This window comes from Zootoca vivipara, chromosome 2, assembly GCF_965207765.1.
Source record: "Zootoca vivipara chromosome 2, rZooViv2.hap1.1, whole genome shotgun sequence".
NCBI lineage: Eukaryota > Metazoa > Chordata > Lepidosauria > Squamata > Lacertidae > Zootoca > Zootoca vivipara.
The window spans coordinates 117,790,673-117,804,694 of NC_142584.1; the positions used below are offsets into that span (position 1 = coordinate 117,790,673).

The 14,022-nt window shown below is 43.3% G+C and overlaps 1 protein-coding gene across 1 annotated transcript; it reads left to right on the forward strand.

Annotated features, from left to right (window-relative positions):
* Positions 1–266: 266 nt before the first annotated feature.
* On the forward strand, positions 267–13,662 carry LOC148687183 (uncharacterized). The gene is made up of 7 exons (XM_088664274.1): positions 267–1,172; positions 1,203–1,925; positions 2,760–2,886; positions 3,181–3,284; positions 3,390–3,516; positions 5,078–5,167; positions 6,163–13,662. Exons 1-7 carry the CDS (start codon positions 267–269, stop codon positions 6,759–6,761), a joined length of 2,676 nt encoding a protein of 891 aa, XP_088520400.1. The 3' UTR covers positions 6,762–13,662.
* The last annotated feature ends 360 nt before the right edge of the window (positions 13,663–14,022 follow it).

Consider the following 14,022-nt stretch of genomic DNA (forward strand, 5'->3'; position numbering starts at 1 on the left):
ATAAATACATTATAGTTTGAAAAGCTGATTTCGCAACTGACATTTATAAACAGATTCTGACTTGGGAAATAAGGAGAGCTCCAACAATTTTGCCCTTGGATGAACAGTGCACATTAAAGCTCATACAAATTCCCTTCCCTTAGATTTTAATGGGTGCTTCTATTGAAAAGCAGTGATTGATTTATTCTTTTTCTCTTTCTCCCCGCCCCCCCCCCAAAAAAAATTAGACTCGGCTGGATTGATTCACAGTGACTGCCTCTTACGCAATGGGCAACCTGCAGAATAAGATGGAGAGGACAATAGAAAGGAACTGCTTGGGACCACAGCTCAGCATACAAGAGGCATGGAGCGGTTCCCAAAACCCTACTGAAGAATCTCCACTGGAGTCTTCCCAAGAGGATCTTTTTGAGTCGGAGGATGAGGATTTCATTCTGGCACTGGAGAGCAGTGTGGAGGAAGAGAAGGAACTTCCCGGTTCCAACACGCTGAACTTGCCGCTTCCAGCACAAGCAGAAGCCCATCGTGGCCAAATTCCCCTGAGCAGCACCCCAGGCGTGGTCCCAGAGCTGCATAGAAGCAGACGCCCCCTAAGACAGTCCTCCTCCACATCCCTTGAGCCAGAGGACGCCACCGCTATGGAGCCACCAGCCAAAAGGCAGAGGATCTCTTCCATGTGGAGATACTTCGCGACAATAAGCAAATTTGTGGTCCAGTGCCATCTCTGCCATGGGGCGGTTCGCCTCGGGAGGCCTGACGGTTGCCAGCTGGTGGGAACCACTGCAATGCACAGTCACATGATGAGAAAGCACAGAGATGTCCTTGACAAGGCGTCAGGAAGTGGCAAGACTGCATCTTCCAGGCCTCGCACCCGGTCTGTCTCAGGCACTTTGGGATTGACGCCCGCTCTTAACAAGGCAGCAGGAAGTGGCAAGAGGACACCCTGCCGGCCTCGCACTCGGTCCATGTCAGGCACTTCTAGATTGCAATCCACTTCTCTGGCTTGTGTAGCATGCCAGCCGAGGGAATTCACTTTGCTAGAGAGCACCAGCAGTCAAGATTTTGAGTCAAGGGATGGCAACACTGTGCTGGTAAAGGAGGACCGTGCAGAGGAAAGGGCACTACGAGTACTCAAGGAAAGAGGAGCCTCTGGCTTCAAAAGGCCGCACTCCCTAGTCAACTCCACCTGCTCTGGATCCTTTGAGCCCAAGGTTGCCACCAACATGGAGCCACCAGCCCATCATGGGAAAACGTCCTTTGTGCGGAAGCTCTTCACCAAGGATGCCAATAGCAAATCTGTGGTCCATCGCAATCTGTGCCATCAAACTGTTAGTCTTGGGAAGCCCAGTGGTTGCCAGAAGGTGGGAACCACCACCGCGATGCACAGTCACCTCATGAAATGGCACAGAGATGTGGCTGACGAGACCAAAAGAAGCAGCAATACGACATGCTCCTTCCCTCCTAGGCAGAAAAGAAAGGCAAATGACAGTTCCTGTGGAGGAAAGATGGAAGAGCAAGACTCTGTGGCAACTGACACAGGGGGGAAAGCAAGGGTAGCTCCTCACACCATCCAGGTGAGGGGCAGTGTGACATCCTCAAACAAAACCACACAGGAGATCCTGGGTGAGGAGGACGTCCTCAGCTCAGACGCTCGGCGCCAACGTTTCAGGCATTTCCGCTACCAGGAGGCCGAGGGACCCCGAGAGGTTTGCAGCCAACTCCACCGCCTTTGCCAACAGTGGCTGGAGCCGAAGAGGCACACCAAGGCTCAGATGCTGGACCTGGTGATCCTGGAGCAGTTCCTGGCTGTCCTCCCCCCAGAGATGGAGAGCTGGGTCAGGGAATGTGGAGTGGAGACCACTTCCCAGGCAGTGGCCCTGGCCGAAGGTTTTCTCATGAGCCAAGCGGAAGACCAGAAGGAGGCTGTGGTGAGAGACTGTTTTGCTCTGGTAATTCCAAGGCCCCAATCCTTTAGTTGTATTGGGATTCACTGATCAATCTTCTAGCTGATAAATTACCAGATCCTCTCAGGTGCTAGGATCAGCAGATGGGGGGCCCTCTTGGTAGTTCCTCCACCCTCAGAGGTTTGGTGGGAGGCAGAAGGCCTTCTCTGTGGTGGCCCCTAAGCTGTGGCACTCCTTCCCCATAGAGGTACATCTGGTTACCTGCATTATACAGCTTCCAGCAAATGCTGGTGATGCTCATTTTTTTCCCTGGCTTTTGAGGTGTATGCTTTTGGGACTCACCTTACTTTTATGAATCCAAGTTTTGAATTGTTTTTAGTATTGTGTATTAATGCCGCAACCTACCCTGGGACCTTGGAGTGAAAGGGAGGGTAAATAACAATTATTATTAATGATGATGATAATAATACTGTATTGGCCCAAATATGATGTACATTGAAAAGTTAAGGCGGGGGGGGGAGACAATACCCGAATATAAGCCGTTCCCTTCCTCGCTTTCTCCCTTCCTGGCCTTGGGGGAGAAGATGGGGCATTACGTTTGGGACAAGCACTGCAATGCCGCGCTCCTGGCTGCATACCCAATACTTTTTGTAAGGTGGCGAATATAAGTTGCACTTTAACTTTTCAAGATCGCAATGGGGGGGAGTGTGGCTTATATAGGGGCCAATACAGTAATAGTAACTTAATACTTGAACATTTATTCATCTTCTGTTATTTAATGGCACCCCTGGCCTTTGCCTGACCTGTTTCCTGTCTCTCTCCCCCCCCCCCACTTCCTTGCATGGGCTCCTATCTCAGGTGCAGGAGATGTCATCCAAAGCAACCTCATGTTTCATGAAGGCAGAGAACATCCTGCAGGATGCCACCGAGAGGCCACTGTTCAGGGAGATCAAGCAGGAGGCTGACATGGACACCACCTCTCTGGGTAAGGTCCATAAAGGAGCAGGTTTCAACATGGTCTCTCCTTCTCTTGAATATGCCTGGATCCTGTGGGTTGTGTTAATGATTTCTCTCAGGAATCCTTGTTGGGTGGAGACACCTCTCTTTGTAGTCCACCTTATTTAAAGATCACACTGCTGGAGATAGAGAATAACACCCATTCTCTTCAGCAGCTTAGAACAAAGAGACACCACACCCAACATGGATGCCTACTAGATTAGCATTTGGGCTAAATCACAGAGCCTAAAATGCCTCCCCGTTTTCTTCGTCTTCCCAATAGGATGTCAAACAACGTTTGGAGACAGCGAGATGACCCCAGAGGTTCCTTCTAGAGCTCCTCCTCTTTGTGCCAGACTGGAAATGGCTTCTGCCCAATTGGAACAGGTACGGGGTGGGTGGAATCATTGGGGAAATGGGCAGGGGACCACCCAGGTTCCTTTTTCAGACCCCGCAAGAGGTGTGGGATTTGATGGGACATCCCTCTTTCAGGTTCCCGTGTCCCTTGAGGAGGTGGCAATTCATTTCAAAGAGTACGAATGGGCTTTGCTGGATCCCGGCCAGAGAGTGCTGCACAAAGAAGTCATGGAGGAGAATTATGAGAATCTGGTATCTTTAGGTAAGGCTTCTCCTTGGTTTTGCCTGATAGATCCTGAGAGGAGGAATAGTTGCTGCTCTTTGTATGCGGCAGTGCATTGTGGGAAACGTCACAGCGTGTGACAGTAGCTGACAAGGGCCTTTAGTGTGGCAGGCTCCACCCTGCAGAACTCCCTGTCTGTGGATGTTTGGCAGGAGCCACCCCTGCCTTCTTTCAGATGTGTCTTAAAAACTGTACTTTTTAGTCACATCCTTACAATATGGATTCGCCCCCCCCCCTTCAGCCAGCTAGTATCTGTTGCTGTTTTACTGGTGTTTGTAAACATGTTTTACAGATATTTATTTATTTATTATTATATTAAAGTTTATTTATACTTTTCAAATTTATGCATTTCTTTAATTTCACAATCATTTTAACATTTCAAAGTTTGACTCCCTTTCCCCCTCTTTCTGTGGTTCCTTAAATTTATTTTTTAATATCTTCTGCATATCCAAATTCATTTAATTTGCTCATTTAATTATCTACTTTAAATATAAACTTGTATGAAACTGCGGGTTATTACAGTAACCCTGCCAATGTTTTTATCTGTTTGCAATTTATCTGTAAATATTCAATAAGGCGTTTCCATTCTTTTATAAAAAGTTTATCTTGATTTCTTATTCTTCTGGTACGTTCCACCATTTCTGCACATTCCATAAGCTTTTGCAGCTTTCTTCCTTTGCTGGGACTTCTGCTTCTTTCCATTTTGGGGCGAGTAACATCCTTGCTGTTGTAGTCGCATACATAAATAAATTTCAATACAATTTAGGTGGTTCTGTCCCTATAATTCCCCAAAGAAAAGCTTCTGGTTTTGTTTTTTTACAAAGGTTATTTTGAACACCCTTTTCAATTCATTATATATCATTTCGCAGTAAGCTTACTGGCTTACCATTTTACAGATATTTATTCTGATTTAATTGAATTTATGCCACAACCCTCCTTGATATATGCTATGAAAGTGCAGGTCAAAAGGATTCAAATAAATAAGCTCTGGCCCCATCCATGCTATACTTTTAAGGCAGCATTATACCATTACCCAGGCCCTATGCCTATTAAATAATCTATGACCTGCAAAAGTATGGGGAGCAGGACTATTCTCGCTACGAGAAGCCAAGTTACAGGGAAGCAGGCAAAGGGCCTTCTCAGTAGTGGCACCCACCCTGTGGAATGCCCTCCCACCAGAGGTCAAAGAGAATAACAATTACCAGACCTTTAGAAGGCATCTTAAGGCAGCCCTATTTAGGGAAGCTTTTAATGTTTGATTGATTTCTGTATTTTAATATTTTGTTGGAAGCCGCCCAGAGTGGCTGGGGGAACCTGGCCAGATGGGCGGGGTATAAATAAATTATTATTATTATTATTATTATTATCATTATCATTATCATTATCATTATCATTATCATTATGATCATAATTAGGTGTCTGTCAGTATGCTCTTTTTGTCATTGATGCTGTGCAATGTGTTTTAATGTTGTACTCCACCCTGATAAAGGGGAGTATATAAATTGAATAAATAATAATACCTTATTTCTCTCAAAAAAAGGACTACCAATTTCCAGGTCTGGCATCACATTGCAGAAAGAACGGGAAAATGCATTCATTGAGGGCTCTGAAGAACAAGAGACATTAGCAGGTAGGTGCTTAACTGAGATGGGACTCCCTGTATTTTTGGCCTAGCAAGCCATGCAGATACCTGGCAGACATTTTTATTTCTGTGAGACCAGACTCCCACGCCCTCCTTAATTAAGCTGGTGGGCACCAGAGGGAAGCAGGACCTTTTTAGTGGTGTCTCCTGCACTCCGGAATTCACTTCTGAAAGAAACAGCAGGGGCTCCCCTCAGTTTAAAAAAATCTTTATAAAAACTTACCTGTTTTCTCTTACCTGTAACTGAATGCTGAAGACGTAGCTCTCTACCCTGGCCTTGAGACCTGAGACGTGTTTTGACAGCCCACCCCTTTCCCGGGACTGTAAAATTTTCTAAAATCCTTTTTTAAATTACGAATTTTAGATTGTTGTAAACCACCCCAGGACCTGCTGACGGAGGGTGCGTAGTAGGTTTACTACTGCTAATAATTTATGCTACTTGTTTCACACACAAAAATATTTAGTGCTTGGTTATAGAAAAACCTCAAAGCAAGGCACATGTTGTATCATCAAACTACAGCTATTCCCCTGCAGGATTTGGGTTGTGCTTCGCCCAGTTAAAACAGAAATCAAGGGTAAATTCAAAAGATTAAAAATAGTAATAAACTACAAGCACATCAGTATTCTAGATACCTGGGTAGACTTGTCTGAGCAAAAATGTTTTAAGCAGGTGCCAAAAAGGGTGAAGGCACTTGTCTCATATCAATATGCAGGGAATTCCAAAGTATAGAGACTGCCATACTAAAATATCAATTTCCTACAAATGCGGACCATATATAATGTGGCGTGTGTAGCAGTTGTTATTGTTGTTTAGTCGTGTCCGACTCTTTGTGTAACAGTATCTGTTACTATTTCCTTTTCACCATCAGAGGCTGTTTAATGTATTTGAAAGGATTTGCCTCCCCACTTAATATTTTCTACTTTCGTTGATTCATTGAGTTTCCTTCTTGATTTGAGGATCTGTTCCTCCTTGATTCTTTCAGGTGATGGGGGTGAAAGGGATGAAGAAAACATTCCTCAAAGAAAGAGAACTGAACAAAAGCAGAAGTGGAGGAAGAAACGCTTGGCTTCTGTGGGGGCTGGCTTCCGTGAAGTTCCAATACTAGCAGAACATCGTGCAGGCAAGAAAAGGAATATTGAGAATGGAGAGAGACTGTTGATGTGCTCAGAGTGTGGAAAGGGTTTCATTGGCTGGATGAACCTTACTAAGCATCAGAGAATCCACATGGGAGAAAAGCCACATGAGTATTCAGAGAACAGGAAGCAGTTCCCTCACAGTTCAGACCTTAATGCACACCAGAGAGTCCATGTTGGCGAAAAGCGCTATAAATGCTCAGAGTGTGGAAAGAGCTTTGTTCAGAGCACGTACCTGAGAGTGCATGAAAGAATCCACAGAGGGGAAAAGCCGTACAAATGCTTCGAGTGCGGAAAGAGCTTCAGCTGGAGTGGAAACCTGAACAGGCACCACAGAATCCACACAGGGGAGAAGCCGTATCAATGTTCCCAGTGTGAGAAGAGTTTCCGCCATGGATCAAGTCTTAAACTTCACCAGAGAATTCACGCAGAGGAACGCACTTTATAGACATCGAGGTTTTGGTGGAATACACATGTTAATTCACATTACAAAATTTGCACATGGGAGAAACTCAACGGCTAAGAGCAGGGATAGGCAAACTTGGCTTGGCTCTCCAGCTGTTTTGGGACTATAGTTCCCATCATCCCTGACCACTGGTCCTGTTAACTAGGGATGATGGGAGTTGTAGTCCCAAAACATCTGGAGGGCCGAGTTTGCCTATGCCTGGCTAAGAGCCATGAATCACATTCAAGAATCCCCACAGGAAATGAGTTTGGAATCAGCATCCTTCAGAGCAGACTGCTTTAGGTCGTAGCAAAGAATGCCAGGAGAGTGTGGCTATGATTGTATCCCTTCAGGAGAAAGCACATGAATAATTACAGCAACCTTCACAATCTGGTGCCCTCCAAATATTTTGGACTCCAATTCTCATCGGCCACATGCATCACAGCCACTGGGTTCCCCCCCAAAGAACTTGGATGGTGGTCTGTATTTTGTAGCAAAAACCCACCTTCCCACCAAAATACAGAACAACCACATAGGATTTGTGTGCGGTTGGTGTATGATAGTAGCGTGGCAAACCCGCTAATCCTTAGGTTTAGCTAGAGTAATACTGGCAAACCAGTACAGTGTGAGAGATAGGAAGGTGAGGTATGGGTCAACTGTGCTGGGGGAGGCTGGATGCACCTGGAAAGGTTTGGTTCGAACTGGTTGGATCTAGCCTGACAGGGAAAGACCGGGATGGGTCATGCTGAGGTGAGAAGAGCACAATGAATCCTTATGGGGAGTTTGGAAAGTTACTGAGGATCACAAGACTGAGAGGAGGGGGATGTTTGATGAGAGGGACATGTGACAGGTACTTGATGTGTGGGATGTGCAGTCCACCACTTCCTCTATGGCGGAGAAGTTAGGGTGTTGGCAGGAAGTGACCTGTACCTGTACATGTTTATGCATGAGGTTTGCTCTGTGATTGGCTGGAAGTTACATCGTGAGTTAATGTTTACCTGTCAAAGCTGCTGCTAATAAATACAGACCCCCGAGCTTTGCCTGGGGTTGTTCTTTTGGAACTCAGCCTTGTCTTAATCTCATTGTTGGATCTAACCATTGCTACATAATGGTGACTTCCCGACGTGATCCAGCCCTACTCATATGAAGACTCGAAGCAGTCTAGGTACCACCGGCCACGGCCCTCTTTTCGTGAGTATGGGTTCTCTTGAGTCAGTTCAGGAAGGGAGTGCACACCCGCAGGAACTGAGAGAAATTCTGAGGAATTTCAGTCAGACAGGTGCTAGTTTGGCAGAGCTAGAAGAGTTGGTTGAAGAGATATTGTTTCAGTGCCCGTGGTACTCTCAAGAGGGTTCCCTGGATTTAAAAGTATGGGACAGGATAGGGAAGCAGTTGCTTTCCTCCCCACGGGCTCCTGCCAGATTGTTAAGGCTTTGGCGGAAGTGCAGGAATGCAATTGAGTTGGTAGGGGTCTATATAAGTGAAAAGGCAACCCCCCTTTCTGTATCTCATTGCTCAGTGGAGGCTGCTGCCACAGACCTCCCAATCTCAGTTCCAGAGGTTCTGGCTTTACCATTGCCTTTGGAATCCTCTAGTTTACTGGCCACCTCTCCATTGTCCCAGAAAAAGACGGTGGGGGGTGCTGTTCGGCTCGGGTTTAAGAGAGAGCTGGGGTCAGGAACGTTGACTAGAGAAGAACTGGAAGAAGGGCTTGCTTCCTTTCCGGTCACACAGGGCTTGAATGCCCAGGGATTTCCTAGCCTATCTGACTCTCTTCAGGCAAGGGGAGTGGTTCAGATGAGGTTTAGGAAGGAGCAGGAAGAAGGAAAACAGAGAGGAATGTTGATAGGTGAGGGAACGAGGCGAACAGCAGTGGCTGCCTCTCTGTGGAAAGGGCTGGTTGGTGTTGGACTTTTTGCCCTGGTGCTTGTGGCTTTCTCTGCTGCACAGCATTGTGAAGAGGAAAATGACACCTTGCCAATAGATACAGTCCTGCAAACACTGTTGACGCTTATGATTATTTGTTATGGGATAGTGCGTATTGCAGAAGGACAGGCAGTCAAATCTCGAAAGGTCTGTTTTAAGTGACAAAAAGATTTCCATTGGGCAGAAACCTAGCTTAAACAGTGCTAGTGCTTTGCATTTTCTGTCTCTGAAGTTTGACTCCTTTTCAGCTTTGCGAAGGCTTCACAGAAGCACTGCGTTAAGCTTAAAGGGCCTGAGTAAATGTTTCCTTTTGATCCAGGAAGGTGAGAAGCTTTGATCTGCATTTCCTTTCCTTGAGATAGTTAAATGGTTAACAGATTTTTGGCTGTTCAAGTTGCTCAAGGCTTTCCTTAAAAAAAAGAGGAACCTTCCTATTGTCATTTGGCAGTTTTTCAGTCTGCTTAAAGTAGCCAGTTCAGACTGAAAACTTAAAATATCTGCAACTGATTGTTTCTGAAGAAAGTACCTTTTTCTCCTCACTAATGTAAATGAAGGCTTATGTTTTCTCTCCCCATGTCAGCTTTTATTGTCTTTTCTTAAGGGTTCAGTGAAAATATTCTGCTTGCTTATTGTCTGTATTACAAATTCTTTCCCCTTCTTTTCAAATGCAGGGTTGTCCTATATCCACTTAGGTATTAACAGGATTAGATTTGGTTAAAGAATGGGGAATGCTAGAAAACTCACTGTTTACATTTGTTTTCAAGAGCTACCCAGTTCATCGCCAGTAGCCCAACTCCAAAGGATTTCACTGTTTGCATTAAAATGAGTCTCCAATTGTAGAATTGGCAATTGATTTTTGCTTTGTGTATTTTATTTCCCATTTACAGGTGTGAGCATGGGAGTCTTACCTCTTCTCTATATAGTCTGGTTAAATCTGATTTCAATCTTTGTGTAAGAAATTTACTTCTGATTACTCTTTATAGAATTTTTCCTTTTCAGACTCGATGACTAGAATTCATTTTCAGAAGGAGTTCCAGTATTTCTTAGATTAATGTTTTTCCCTCCAAGACTTAATTCTTTCTTTTAGCATTGGAAAGGTGTTTAAATCCTACTTCTTTGTGTGTGAGAGTTGGCTCATTGTTTTCCTTTCACAGATTTGTCCTCTGCACATGCTCAAGCGACTAATAATTAACTGTGATTTTTTTCTCTGAAGGAACTTCCAGGAACAAGCTTGTTTGATTAATAATATTCCTTACCTACAGGAGTCATTGTCTCTTGATTTAAAGTGTTTATTTCTTTTTGATTGTATGATTCTTCTTTTATCAGCTATAGGGTAAAGTTCAAACACTTAGCTATTGTATGTTGTCTTCTTTCTAAGATGAGTGGATTTTTCTTAGCTACAGCAGGTTCTAGGTTTTTACATGAACAATCTTAATTCGGTTGTAGTTTGGGACTAAATTTGGTGCAAATAGTTGGATTTTCTATGTTGGCTGCTACACCATCTTGGCAGTATTCATTTTTTCCTTATTTGCTGAAGTATATAGATGCAGCTTAACCAAACAGTTTGCAGAGTATTTTTTAGTTCATTTCTGTGGGGTATGTGAATGCATAGCAGTCTATTAGTATTTTTCTTCATTTTAGCATTTTTTACAAGCCTTATTTGCATACTTTATTTTCTCAACATTTTGGAAGGCATGAGATCTCTTCTTTGATTTCTCTTTTGTGTAATTTCTTGGGATTATTTCTGCAGTAGTGCTTAGGTTTTATCTTTCTCTTAAATGTTAGATTCTTGGATTTTCCTGTGATCTTCTGGGTCTCTTTGTCAGAGAATACAATCCTATATCTATTACTAGCCTTAGATTTAATGTGTTGTGGCTGCAATTCTTTATATCTTATTCTTTATTTCTCATGCTTATTCATATTGCTGTTATTTCCTATGAAGATTTTAGTCTTTTTGTATTTGGCTCTCCTGGATATAGTATGTCAATCTATTTTCTTATTGTTAAGTCCTATTGCTGCTATTTCTTTCTTCAGTTTGCATTTTCTTTCCTCTAACACTTCTTGAAGTTGGCTTTCTTGGCTACACAAGTAGTTTATGGTGTATTTTGCTCTTGTGATCATAATTAAAAGATGGTCCATTCTTTGCCCTCTGTCACCAAAAAGCTTGCTGTGGGATTCTCTCAGATCTCAAATTCTATTGAAGATTAAACAGTATTGTTTAATTCTTCTACAAAGAGTGCATGTGCCATTCCAGCAATGGTTTTCTTATTTCTCTGACCTATATTGGTCCATTCAAAACCATGGATGCTCTCTATTTAAATACATTTTGTATTTTACTGCCTATTTCTTTGGCTCTGTTTTTAAGAAGGTGCCCAACAGGAAGTTTGATATTCTATAGCCAGGAACCTGTAATTGGAGTCTTTTCCGCATTTTAGAATGCTTATATTTTTCATAGCTTCTTTCCACATGATTAATGTGAAGAATTTGTCTTTTCCATATGATTCTATTATTTTTAATTATTCTTGTTAAATCTTAGTTTGCTTGCTGAACGCCAGGACTGAAGGTTTTCTGGTATATTTGCATTATAAGTTTTGTATCCAGTGTGAATTAGAATAGTAGATTTAACTTCTAACAGGTAGCACTGAGGTTCGCTACGATATTAATCCAAATTCTATCTCAACATATTAGCGTAAGATTCTGTGGGAGCTAAAAATGCAGGACCGTTATAGGAAGATGTGCCTGGCATCTCAAATGTGAACATATGATCAAATGCCATTGTTACTATTCAAGGTCTCAGAGTCTTTGCCCCTTAGAGTAAGTCTCTTGCCAAACATAAACAAAAAAAGGAGGAATACCTATATACCTATGGGTCTTCGTTATTATTTGGGTCTTCAGTATTATTTATATTGAACACATTAAAATTAAATCAAATTTACTAAATTAAATCATTTGAATATTTAGAAATATACGGGGGAGGGGTTTTCCAATTGTGCTTTTTCCTCAGGTAAACCAATCCAGATATAGCAAGATGGGTGAAACCGTGGATCGATGGCATCAAGGGTTACAGCAGGAGTCGAGCCTGCTACAGGAGTTGGCGAATCTGCGAATACAGGATCCACTGCCGCAGGGGGATCCACAGAGGAATCGGGACCGTGTGCCACTACAGCATCATCGAGTCACCTGGGGCCAAGTGAAAGCCTTATCCATGCAGGTTACTGAAATACTGAGAGTTCATGGCGTTGCGATGACACCTGAAAATCATCTCCTTGCTTCTTTTTCTTGTTTGGCATCCAACTCTGCGAGGCCGCGTGACCATGACTACCATCGGCTACAGTAAAAGAGGACTGAAGGACACTGCTTACCTGTTTAAAGGACACCTCTTCTCCGTTGAGGAAATGGGTTATTTAGTTAAAGTTTGGAACATACGTTAAAGCTCTTGGACCCTCACTTCTTGAGAGACTCAGTAATCTTATGGCGCTGATACAAAGTCTACCTGAAGAGACTGTTGCATTGTTTTCTATAATGCTTATTTATGTTTTGATACATTGTTCTATTGGTACCTGATGCTAAGTGGTTTGAAAGGTTACAAAGTTTATATATGTTTAAAAGCTTTGACAGCCTGTGCTCGTAAAAGCAGCAACAAAGTTTCTACACAAGCACTCAGTACCGTTACATTGTTTCTCTCCCTGTCAGCCTAGGTTCATTTTTAAACAAAAGAAAGGGGACATGTGGGGTTGGTGTATGATAGTAGCGTGGCAAACCCGCTAATCCTTAGGTTTAGCTAGAGTAATACTGGCAAACCAGTGCAGTGTGAGAGATAGGAAGGTGAGGTATGGGTCAACTGTGCTGGGGGAGGCTGGATGCACCTGGAAAGGTTTGGTTCGAACTGGTTGGATCTAGCCTAACAGGGAAAGGCCGGGATGGGTCATGCTGAGGTGAGAAGAGCACAATGAATCCTTATGGGGAGTTTGGAAAGTTACTGAGGATCACAAGACTGAGAGGAGGGGGATGTTTGATGAGAGGGACATGTGACAGGTACTTGATGTGTGGGATGTGCAGTCCACCACTTCCTCTATGGCGGAGAAGTTAGGGTGTTGGCAGGAAGTGACCTGTACCTGTACATGTTTATGCATGAGGTTTGCTCTGTGATTGGCTGGAAGTTACATCGTGAGTTAATGTTTACCTGTCAAAGCTGCTGCTAATAAATACAGACTCCCGAGCTTTGCCTGGGGTTGTTCTTTTGGAACTCAGCCTTGTCTTAATCTCATTGTTGGATCTAACCATTGCTACAGATTTGCACCAGCCTGGAGCTATTGGGAGTTGTACTGCAACATCTCGTGGCTTCGATGTTTTTGAATATCATTTATCACTGTTCCATTGTATTTGAAAGGAATTATTGGGCATCACTTTGATTGACTTGTTTATTTTTAGAGTCACATCCCCCCCCCAATATGACTTACTGGCATTGCATTGTAGTAGGATGTGAGGTCATCTCTGTGGCTCCTGGGCTGCCTCATGTGTAACAGTGCAGAAAGGCAAGCGTGCTAAACCACAAATGCAATGCAATGAGCTATTTCTGCTTAGTTTTGTACACAGCACACACATTTTGATAAATAACGACCTTTCGCATTGCCTTGGCTACATTTGATAATATGTCTTAGAGATGCCAGTTTTGTGCGGATGCCTTTTGGACTGGATCTGAGCACATCAAAGAAGAGTTTCACTTAAACGTGTTGTAAATTTAAACAGGGAAATCCGGGAGGGAAAGACTGGACTCCACAGCGCCATCATAGTGTTGTATTGCATATAAAATGCTTTTTCTTTACCAGCCCGGCCAAATCCTTAATGTGATGGTCACTATGTATATAATGTGCTGTGTGTATTCTTATTTTGTTACTATTTGTATTTTTGTTACTATTTGTATTCGTTGTATAAGGTTATTTTTTCTCTTTTAAATCTGCAAATAAAGGTTTTTTTAAATGGAACAAAATTTTGGGGAAATTGTGTGACCAGAGGCCTGGCTTTCTTTTTCTTTAGCTAGTGATTGAAACTCCACAATTTAAAGCCTTTGAATCTCCACCCACAACTTAAAGCCTTTGAAAAGCACAGCAGCTGGAGGCAGCCGTAGTTCTGAATCCCAGTTTCTGGGATTCATGGGTGGAGAGAGTTGTTCTTGCATCCAGATCCTGCGTTTGGGCTTCCCATTAAAGGGATACCGCCCATTCACACCATACTTTTAAAACACTATGTGAAAGTTGGAAGGGACCCCAAGGAATCTCAACTAAAACATCCATGACAGAACGCTTTAGTTCAGACTCCTTTACTTCAAATTGCTTTA